Source organism: Microchirus variegatus, assembly GCF_963457635.1.
Source record: "Microchirus variegatus genome assembly, chromosome: 20".
In the NCBI taxonomy this organism is placed as follows: Eukaryota; Metazoa; Chordata; class Actinopteri; order Pleuronectiformes; family Soleidae; genus Microchirus; species Microchirus variegatus.
The window spans coordinates 2,771,976-2,783,186 of record NC_139821.1 but is presented as its reverse complement, the minus strand read 5'-3'; the positions used below and the strand labels follow the sequence as shown (position 1 = coordinate 2,783,186).

The window sequence follows — 11,211 nt, the reverse complement described above, 5'->3', positions numbered from 1 at the left end:
GAAAAAGAAACTTCCTTCACATTTGAACCAGCAGAGGGGAAAACAAAGCACACTTTGTATTGTTTGCATTTTGGTTACTACTCCATGAATGTGTGTCAAGAGTGAGTGAGTGAATGAATGAATGAATGGACGAATGTAAAGTTATGGAAGTTATACTATGCAAATTGTTACCTCAATTTTTTTTTGGTTTTCTAGAGAAAATTACCTCAATAAATGAGAATATTTTTTCATTTTTCTACAAACGATTCAAGTCTGTGTGTCTTATCTTCACGCTCTCTTCAAACAGGAAGTGCCCTTTAAACACGTTTACGCACATTTGGGCCGTCACTCTGGATTCAAAAATTCAATATTTGGTTATTTTTGACTCGCGTTTCCGGCAAATCTCGTCAGAAATGTGTTATATTTGAGCTGTTGGTGCCTCCTCCTGTTGTCGGTAGCCTTGTTTACTTCGGAATAAAAGCCCGATCGGAATAAAAATGTCACGTAAACATGCAAAAACGTAACCACAGCCAGTACGGAAGTTATGAATGCTGCTAATTAAGTAAAGTAAAATTGTAATTAATTAATTACTTAATTAAAAATAATTTAAATAGCAGGGTATTAGCGGAGCGGCAACAGTGGCTAACACATTTTTTTGAACAAATTACGATAACATTTATTTTTGGTAATCTTTTAAAAAAAGTTATGAAGTAATGGCCCTAGTGGCTTTCCATACAAATAGCCACGCCCCCAAAAAACGACATCATCCCATGTACTTTTTACAAGAAAAGTTTCTGTGATTTTTCAGCTTCATTTGAAATCATTCAAACTGAATCTTTTTCAACTACGATGAAAATAACCGGGAGTTGCAGCCTGACTTAAATTCCAATTTTCTGTAATTTTTTTGTCCTAATTAATTCAAAACAACGTGAAAAAAGGAAAAAGGACGTTGTCAACCATGAGCAAAAATTATTTTAATCATCTTTTCTTACAAAAACATTTGTCTGGGTTTTCAAAACAAAGCTTTTGCGGGAACATTCAGAAACCGTGAGTCCCCGCCCACTTTCGCCCGCAGCGACAGAAGCTAGAATGAACACTGTGTTGCCGTGGCGACAGAACCCCAAGCGTTTTGTTTTTCCTTTTTTTTTTTTTGTGTTTGTTTGTTTGTAAGCAGATTTCTGGCCATGCACGGACCTGGAACCGCGTCTGAAAACCTCGTCACGAGCTTCTTGTGCTTAATTTAACTCGAGCACTGAAGCCCGGGCTGGAGGTTCAGGGGGGCGAAGCCTCAGGAAGTTAGGAAAATAAAAAGACGGGTCGGGGGTCGGGGGGGAATTTCCTCATCATCTGTTTAACAGTTAACTCTCCAGAACGTCGGGGAGGAAAAATCTGCGATGCTTCTTAAAGCTGTAGCTGAGGTGAGAAAAGCCACTTCTTCTTCTGTGGTGCGTTCAGGTACAATCCAGTAGCGTTTGGCGTCCGTCGCAACCACACGAGCGGTTTTCTGCTGGAGGAGGAGGAGCTAACGGGGTCGGGGGGAGGTGCAGGGGGGCGTTCGGGGGGGGGGTTGTTGTTGGTGGCGGTGGTGTCAGTAGTCGTCTCCTCGGCTCACCACCTCCTTACAGGTGGGTCTGAGCAGGATGGTGTGCTCGAACTGCGCCGTGTAGCAGCCGCGGGTGTCGCAGAGCGGCGGGTACGGGTCCACGATGCCCAGGTCGCACAGGTTCTTCAGCGCCATCAGGTACTTGCTCTCGCCGAGGCGGTCCAGCCAGCGGCGGCAGAACGCCAACGTGCCAAAGTTCTCGTTGATCACGTTCAGCAGGTGCTTCGCTCTCGGGAGCCTGGAGGGGAGAGGACGCCGAGGTCAGACATCAAATAATTAACGTCAATCAGTCGTTTTTCAAAATAAAATTACAAATTTAAAAAATGGCATTTTTTTTTTTTTTCAAATTTCCTACATTGATTTTTCGCAATTTACGCAACAGGAAGATTTGCGTCAGCAGAAAGTGACCTATGACGGGGCAAACTTCCCACAGGACAACAATAAAAAAATAATTCATTTTTCAAAATAAAATTTTAAAAATTGCTATTTTTTTTCCAAATTTCCAATATCGATTTTTCCAGCTAACATAAGTTACATGACAGGAAAAGTTGCGTAACCAGAAAGTGACCTATGACGGGGGAAACTTCCCACGGGACAACAATTTACAAAATAACAAATTTTTCAAAATAAAATTTAAAAAATAAATAAAAAATTGGCAAATTTTTTCAAAATCAAAAAAAGATCAAAATCAGAAAAAATCAGAATCAATTTTTCCAGCTAACGCAAGTTACGCGACAGGAAAAGTTGCGTCACCATAAAGTGACCTTATGACGGGGGAAATTTACCGCATGGGACAACAATTTCAAAAAAAAAAACTTTCCAATTGAACAAAAATTTACATTTTTATGCTTTTTTTCAAACTTCCGAACTTTGAATTTGCTATTTCGTTTAAAAATGATTGTGTTCAAATGAAAAATATGGATAACTAGCTCTTTGTTACGTTTTGATTTTTCCGTTTAACGCAGACTTGAAACTTTCCACGGGACAACGATAATAATAAATAAATAAAAAATGTCCGCAAATCAACAAAAAGTAACGTCTTAAACTCTTACCTGATCGGGACGTGGCCGACGTCAAAGTTTTTCATGTAGTGCGAACACTCCATGTCGTCGTGGACGACGCCTTTACCCGTGCTGCCGAACGTCTCGATGGCGTAAACTTCTCCTTCCTGTTCGGGAAAAAACAACGCCGCGATCAATCACAGATTAAAGGTCCAGTACGTTAAAAAATGTGAGGTGAAATTATTTGCATTTGGCAAAAAAATTGAAGACAAAATAATCAAATATTGTTTTTTAAATCAGAAGCAGAGTCGGCTCTAAGGAGGCGGACTCTTCCAGTGACAACTACTGCCACCCGGTGGCCACAGGACGCAACATCAGCTCAAGTAGCCCAACATTATTGATTATTTACCGTTTTTTTTGTGAGGCTAAATGTCGCAGACTGCACCTTTAAACGCGCTCACCTCCATCCTCGTGGCTTCTCCTCCTTTAACGATGGGCACCGTCTTCCCGGCGTGGATCCTGTACTGACCGATCGAGTGACCGTTCAGGTTTCGGATCGGTTTCACTGCACAGAGAGATTGTGAGATTTGACCGTTTACTAAAATCTACCAGCAGGGGGAGACACACGAATGATGATGTTGCCGGGATTTTTATTTATTTTCTATCTATATCCATTTTCTTTTCATGTATATATTGGAAATGTTTTCAACTTTTGCGGAAATGTTTCTACTTTTGTGTAAAAAAACGTTAGCCTAAAATGTTCAACTTTTGCAAAAAAAAATATATAAAAAAATCAACTTTTGGAAAAATTTACTTTTGTGTAAAATTTTCCACTTTAGCCAAAAAATTTCAACTTTTGCAAAGAAAAAATTGAACTTTTGCAGAAAAATTTCAACTTTTGTGGAATTTTTTCTACTTTTGCGTAAAAACACGTAAGCCTAAAATGTTCAACTTTTGCAAAAAAAATGAATAAAAAATCTACTTTTGGAAAAATTTACTTTTGTGTAAAATTTTCAACTTTAGCCAAAAAAATTCAACCTTTGCAAAGAAAAAATTCAACCTTTGCAAAGAAAAAATTCAACTTTTGTGGAATTTTTTCTACTTTTGCGTAAAAACACATAAGCCTAAAATGTTCAACTTTTGCAAAAAAAATGAATAAAAAAATCTACTTTTGGAAAAATTTACTTTTGTGTAAAATTTTCAACTTTAGCCCAAAAAATTCAACTTTTTCAAAGAAAAAATTCAACTTTTTCAAAGAAAAAATTCAACTTTTTCAAAGAAAAAATTCAACTTTTTCAAAGAAAAAATTCAACTTTTTCAAAGAAAAAATTCAACTTTTTCAAAAGAAAAAAATTCAACTTTTTCAAAGAAAAAATTCAACTTTTTCAAGTAAAAAAATTCAACTTTTTCAAATAAAAAATTCAACTTTTTCAAAGAAAGAAATCAACTTTTTTTGTGATTTTTATGGTGTTACTATAATTTTGATGTTTTTTGGATTACCGTTTCAGATTAGATTATATGCTAATCGGTAAATGCTATTTTGCCGTTTTATTTACTTGCTACTATATAAATTAAATATATAAACGTGTTTATACCTTGATATGTTTTGCCGTCCAGCTCCACCTCATACGACTCCATCACTTCCTGAATCGACTCTCCGATGTCGCACAGACGCACGTCGATGCCGGCGTTCTGCAAACAAATAAACAGATAAACAATCAGCTGCTAAAACAACACGTGAGGTGTGCGTTTTTTTTTTTAAACGCGCGTTTGTGTTTATTTATCGACGGTTGTCGTACTTTAATCCCAGTATTGGTGGCGTCTTTGACGGCCTCCAGCAGTTTGTCGTACTTTGGGTTAAACGTAACAGTGAAGGCACAGTCAATGATTCGCCCTGGAAACACAGAGAGGAGAGAGAGAGAGAGGAATAAAGGTGGATTCTGGGGAATATTCTCACGTTAAAAAAAAAGAAACAGAGACAGTCGTACCGTTGATGTGCGTGCCGAAGTCGATCTTGCAGACGTCGTCGTACTGCAGGACGGTGGCGTCCCCGGCGTTAGGAGTGTAGTGGGCGGCGCAGTGGTTCAGGGAGCAGCCGGTGGGGAACGCCAGGCCGGCGTTCAGGCCGTTCTCCTTGATCAGTTTCCGAGAGCAGTCCTCCAACCGCTGGCTGTGAGGGAGACGCGCGAGGACACGAATAGGACAAGATGAAGACAAGATGAAGACAAGAGGACTTTCTACACCTCACATGTTTAAGAGTGCTGAGCACGTTAACGGTGTCAATGTTAACGCACGACGTGTTTCCATGACGACTCCTTTAGTGCCGTTATCTGTGTTAGCTCCTTAAGCTCCTTTAGTGCAGTTAGCCGTGTTAGCTCCTTAAGCTCCGTTTGCGCCTTTAGTGCCGTTAGCTGTGTTAGCTCCTTACGCTCCGTTAGCAGTGTTAGCTCCTTTAGTGTAGTTAGCTTGGTTGGCTTCTTCAGCGAAGTTAGCTGTGTTAGTTCCTTTAGCGCAGTTACATCTGTTGGCTCCGTTAGCTCCTTTAGCGCCGTTTGTTGCTTTAGCTATGTTAGCTCTTATAGCTGTTAGCTTTATTAGCTCCTTTAGTGCCGTTGGCTGTATTCGTTCCTTTAGCTCCTTTAGCCCAGTTAGCTATTTTAGCACCGATAGTTGTTAGCTTTATTAGCTCCTTCAGTGCCGTTAGCTGTCAGCTACTTTAGCACCTTTAGCTGTATTAGTTCCTTTTGCGCCGTTAGCTCCTTTAGCCCTGTTATCTCTTATAGCGCCGATAGCAGTTAGCTTTATTAGCTCCTTTAGTGCCGTTAGCTGTGTCAGCTGCTTTAGCTGTATTAGTTCCTTTTGCACCGTTAGCTCCTTTAGCCCTGTTATCTCCTTTAGCGCCGTTAGCCGTGTTAGCTCCCTTAGCGCGGTTAGTGCGGCCACAGTCAAACTGGAGCGGTCTGTTTGTTAAAGGAAAAGAGCAGCGCTACAAATAACCAGCGTACATGAAACATGCCTCTGTTTTTTAAGTTTAGCGTTACTTTAGAGACTCCTTTTAACAATCAGGAGGCACGTAAACATGACGTCACGCGCGTCTTTTTTTTCCGGCCAGTTGTCATTGAAACACGTCGCGCGTTAACGTGCGTTAGCGTCGACGCCGCTAACCGTCTTTGACGCGATATCGTTTCCGGCACTAATTAAAACAATCGGGTAATCGGATGATAACCTCGTCCCTTACCAGATCTCGATCATGGTCATCCCAGGCTTCAGGAAGCCGCGTACGTGTTGGCGGACTTGTCTGTGAGCCTCGGCCGCCTGCCTGAAGTCGTTCCACACTTCCTCGTTGGCTCGGTCCATCGCTCGCTTCTCGTCGTGGGTCGCGCGCCACGCTGCACTGCGACTGAAACACAACCACAACAACAACAACAACTTAGAAGAAGCTCCATCAACACACACGTAGTTAAGAGTTATTAGTGTGTGTGTGTGTGTGTGTTACCCGTCCTGTAGCGGCGGGTATTCACACTCCTGTCCGACGGGGAAAGTTCCGCTGGGATATAAATCACAGATGGGAACAGACGGAGGATCAGTCTGACATTTAGCTGAAACACAGAGTGAAAGTTTTAACAAACATAAACATGAATTCAGGTTTTAACACTCTGTAAACATTTGCTTTAATGTCGTCCACTCACTTCCTTTCTTCTTCTTTTTCTTCTTCTTCTTCTTCCCTGCTGCGTTCTCTCCTTCGTCTCCATCTGTGCACGGAAAACACACACAATTGTTAACTATTTTGATAACGATTCATCCATTTTAGCTATATTTAGCTTCTTAAATCCAGTCCAGGAGCTGAACATTCAAAGCGTTTTTATCGATAATAAAACAGTTGACGACTGATTCAGTAATGGATTATGAATACAACTAGTACTAGTTACCTTAGATGGCATTTACGTGACATTTTACACCTATTTCTACGTCTTATATTGAAGAAGAAACCAGAAACGTATTCACATCCAGAAGCAGAAACAACATCTGCTCGTGTTAATCATGACTAAAAACACTAATTGTCTTCACGGCACTGAGAAAATGGACGGGAATCTTTCTCTCCGTTTGTTTTTAAAAGCGTCGTCAGCGTCTCTCACCTTCCTCTGCGTCCTCCTCCTTCTCTTTGTCGTCTATCGCCTGTTTCTCCAGCCGTTTGGCGACGTCGGCGACTCCATCGGCCTCCACCTCAGCTCCTGCAGCATCATCATCATCATCATCATCATCATCAGTCAGACAGTAAACAATCCTGTGTCGACGACTGCAATGTTACGTTACGTATTACATTCAAAAAAATGGGACTTTAATGTGATTACGTTGATAGTTTTGTTACGTCTGAAAAAGAGAAATCTGCTCTCACTGGACTATATTTTGCTGATTATTACTCGAATAGTTTTTTTTATATATATATATATATATATACATATATATTATTGTATTTTAAAGTACATTAACTACATGTGGATCAGTGACTGAAACCAGATCCTCGACAACACACATATCGCTAAATAACGTTCTATATTTATGACTTATTCAAGTTACAAATATGATGCAATACAGATGTAACCCGGTCCGCGATGGCGACGCCGTCGCTTTTGCGGGGTAACGCGATCGCCGCGCATTGCGGGAAATGTAGTTGATGGTCAACGCGCGCCTTTAAGGTGAAGTAAGTAGTTTATAGTGCCATCTAGAGGAGAGGCTGACATTTACAACAAAGAACTGCTCCTCTGCTCACCCCCCTCCCTTTCCCCGAGCGCTACGGTGTCCTCAGCCGGTCAAAATGTCGTCCTCGTCGTCTTTCTCCGTGTCAGCAGATGAGGTTCGTGAGGCGAGGGAGAGGGCGGAGCTACCGCGGCCGTAGCAGACGAAGCGGAGAGAGAGGAGGCGGGACTTCAGCTACAAGTAAAGAGACGCTTGATTTGTTCTCTCGCGTTTGTCCTTACAGGCTCCGGTAGAAACATGGCGTCTCGCTGCTAACAGTGGCTATGCAACCGCGGCCCGCGACCGTGTTATTTTACATGACTTTTTGAAACACTACGAAAATGAAACAAAAACTATTATACAGCGACTAGACAATGCAGGAGCACATAATATGTATAAAAAAGTGGATTTTGGGTCATATAAACCCATAAATACTACACAGTGTCCCTTTAAAGCGGCACAGACCTATTTTAACACTCACTCGCGGGCCACGTAAAATGACGTGGCGGGCCACATTTGGCCCCCGGGCCTCGAGTTTGACACATGTGGCTCTGCATGATCAAAGTAACACTAATCCGACAGGTTCAACAAGGGAACTGCAGCGACATGCAAACGTCAATCATACAACATACGTCTGCTTCAGGGGTTTGTGCAGAGTCTGCATTTCTTTACACTTTTACTGTGTAAACACACGAGTGTCATGCACACGGTTCTTATTACAACACTGTGCATTTGTCTTCAATGTCAGGAATGATATGTGTGTGTGCGTGTGTGTGTGTAATCTTATTTTGAATTAAATGTTACCATGTTTTCATAAAAAAACAAACCGAAACTTTAATTCAAGAGCAAAATCCTAGCTTCAATTATCTCAACGTTGTCACAGTTAAAGCCGTGACTAACAATAACGTTCACAATGGATTAGTCTGACAGTCGTTTCACCAAATAACTGATTAGATTGAACAGTAAATAAAACAGTAAACATTCACATTTAAGAATCTAAAAAAACAAATTATTAATTTTAAGCCTTTATTTTCTAACATATAATGAATTTGCTTCATGTGTACTTTAAATAAACCACCTCAGAAGGGATATAATGTGTTTATTTTTCAAAATACTGCTAACTTAATCTGTAATAATTAAACTATTTTCAAACGTATATAATGAGTAAAGATGAGAAACTCGTTGTTTATATAACACAAACTGATATACGAATATAAAACAGTCTTTTACTACATTGTTGTCCATAAAATAATAGAATATTCAGACAAGAATAATTAATATTTGCTTTACATAACAACAAAATTTACGAAACAGTGGGAAAACTTGGCTTTGGTTCAGTCTGTCACAAACCGGAAGTTATTAAAACCCCGACACGACTGTGATTTATTTATTTATTTCCTTTAAAAACGGTGTGAAATCGTTTTGGCCACGTTTTGAAGCGAAATGTCACCGCGTGCGGACGAAGTTCTCACGCAGAACCCGGCGTGTCTCACGAGGCCTGACAGCGACACACCGCACGACCCGCATGGTTCGTGACGAGCAGCGCGGCAAGCTAGAAGGGCTTTACACGGGCACTTCCGCCAGAACTTTCAAAATAAAGTGAAGTAATTTAACCATACACGCAAGATTTTTTTTATTCGCTAGAAAATAACAGCGATAGTATAATTGCACTATACGAGTGCTCTTATTATAAAGTTACAAACGTAATATGATTATGAGAACTTTAATTTTACAATATGCTATTTTCTGGTCAATGTAGTGTTATCTTTAATAACATTTTCATCATTTTACTCTAAATATACTTTTGTTATGCATGGTATGTTTCACCTAATTCACAACACAAAACAAATCTGATCTGACAAATCATAAAATATTTTTTTATTTTATTATATTAACTATTTTCTTCTTTATCTGGAGTTTTGCTTTTCAACCTAATTGTATACCAAAATTTGTATACGTAAGTCATTATTTAAGTATCTATACTCTTAACGAAAAATGTGAGTTTGTCACTTTATTAAAATATTTCACTAATATAAACATAGAAAACCCAGTCATCCTTTATAATCCTAGAAAAGACTGAATACAAACGCTTTAACTACAGTTTATTTTACATGTTATTAATGGAAACACACCGTTCTAACGCCTCATTGCCGGGCTTTTATTCTGAAGGACCCACTTCGCAGTTCCTGGCCGGCTCGTCGCTAGTTTGACGCAGCTCTTTTTTTTGACGCGTTAGCCCGTTAGCATCGAAGCGGTTGGTGGGCAGCCTCACCTGCGGCGGCAGCCTTGTTGTTCTTCTTCTTCTTTTTCTTCTTCTTCTTCGCGCTCTCCTCCACCGGCTCGGCCTCCTCCTTGTCCTCCGCCTCGCCGTTCAGCGCCGGCTCGCGGACACTTTTCTGCTCCGCTAGCTGCTGCTGCTCCGCCGCTACGTCCGCCATGTTCGCAGGCGCTGCCGCTGGAAAAGGAAGCGCGATGGATTGTGGGAGTGCTGTTGGTGGCGGTGCGTTCAAGCACATCGCGGATTTTTTTTTGTGATTGTTGTTGTCGAGCGAACGCAAACGTGCTCCCGATTTAACTGAAATAAACCAGTGTTTATTTGTCACATTTTAGTCTTTGATTTAATCTAAGTTTACTTTGATGTTTCGCGACATTCTCATGCACGTACATGGATTAATACATCTGTTATTATGCGAGGTTGTGCATATTTAAGTGTTCTCAATGTTTTGTTTTTTTAGTCTATTGTAAACAATAATAACTAAAACACACCTTACAGACAAAAATGTCCTAATTAAAACCCATTCAAATCACTATTTCTGCTTCATTGAGACAAAAAACCTAGCAATTTAAGGGTTAAAAACTTTTTACGTATGGCGTGAACTGATGAAACAAAAAAAAATATTAAAAATTCTTAAAGGTACATTTTTTATGAGCACTTTTTGTGCTCCAGGTGTGTTAACGCGAGTATTTTCTGAAATACGATGTTAAAAAAATGCAAATAAGCAAATGTTTCTGCGTATCATTCACATATACCAGGCTGCATAGAATATATATATTTACTTTCATGCGGGTGTAAATTCAAAATATTCCTGTGTCATTGTTTCAATTTCGCAAAAAAAAAAAAAAAAAAAAAAAAGTATGTTTTCGTAAGTAGTGGTTGTCAAAAATCCGACCTCACAGCAGAGCACCTGAAGGCACCACAAAGTCAAATTTTGTCCTGGTGGCCACTCTGGGTACTGCAACAAAAAAAGATACTCATGGGGCCCAAAATGCAATTTTTCCATTGAGCACAATAGTAAACGAGACGATGAACACGTGCATTTATCCATCTGTTCATAACGTGACTGATATATGTGAAGAACACGTGAATTAGAGGTGAAGATAAACACGTTGAATGAAAGAATCTGGAGTTATAAAAAACTACTTTGAACTATTAATATGGTCATGTTGGAGTCTGCAGGTAGTGACAGCGTCTGTGTGACGACACTGATATTATCATTATCATTTACTATTCATGATGCCCCTGTATATACCTTCTTGTACTTCTTCTTGTTAAATGCTTCCATTTTTACCTGTCTCTTGTCCCACCTCTGTCCCCCATCTTTTCTTTCCTTTCACCCCAACCGGCCTTGGCAGATGGCTGCACATCTTTGAGTTTGGTTCTGTCAGAGATTTAACTTTCTCTCCACTTGCCTTTAGCTGTGCTCGCTCAAAGTGTGATCTCTGTTGGGTTAGATTAGGATTATTATAGTCTGTGTGTTAAGTTAAGTTAAATAAAAATAGTACTATTACGGTACCTCGAAATTGCGTCGGTGTACAGTGTGTAGATGTATGTAAGACTAGTAATGTCAGAGAGGCTTTAAATGAAGAATATTTGCAGAAAATGTAGGTTTT

At 40.0% G+C, this 11,211-nt stretch overlaps 1 protein-coding gene across 1 annotated transcript; it reads right to left on the bottom strand.

Annotated features, from left to right (window-relative positions):
* Positions 1-935: 935 nt before the first annotated feature.
* On the bottom strand, positions 936-9,768 carry LOC310941900 (methionine aminopeptidase 2-like). The gene is made up of 11 exons (XM_083907148.1): positions 9,593-9,768; positions 6,720-6,815; positions 6,273-6,335; positions 6,080-6,182; positions 5,822-5,983; positions 4,572-4,753; positions 4,383-4,477; positions 4,179-4,275; positions 3,045-3,148; positions 2,635-2,750; positions 936-1,820 (listed from the first exon to the last, which is right to left on the bottom strand). The coding sequence occupies exons 1-11, from the start codon at positions 9,756-9,758 to the stop codon at positions 1,568-1,570; spliced, it is 1,437 nt and encodes a 478-aa protein (XP_083763274.1). The 5' UTR covers positions 9,759-9,768; the 3' UTR covers positions 936-1,567.
* Positions 9,769-11,211: the final 1,443 nt, after the last annotated feature.

What these genes read in the sequence shown, in the direction of transcription:
- LOC310941900 (XM_083907148.1), bottom strand. Translation starts at nt 9,758, where the DNA reads ATGGCGGACGTAGCGGCGGAGCAGCAGCAGCTAGCGGAGCAGAAAAGT. An exon ending in GGAGGAGGACGCAGAGGAAG is followed by an intron (nt 6,336 to 6,719) that starts GTGAGAGACGCT and finishes TTCCGTGCACAG; the next exon opens with ATGGAGACGAAGGAGAGAAC. An exon ending in CCACCAATACTGGGATTAAA is followed by an intron (nt 4,276 to 4,382) that starts GTACGACAACCG and finishes ATTTGTTTGCAG; the next exon opens with AACGCCGGCATCGACGTGCG.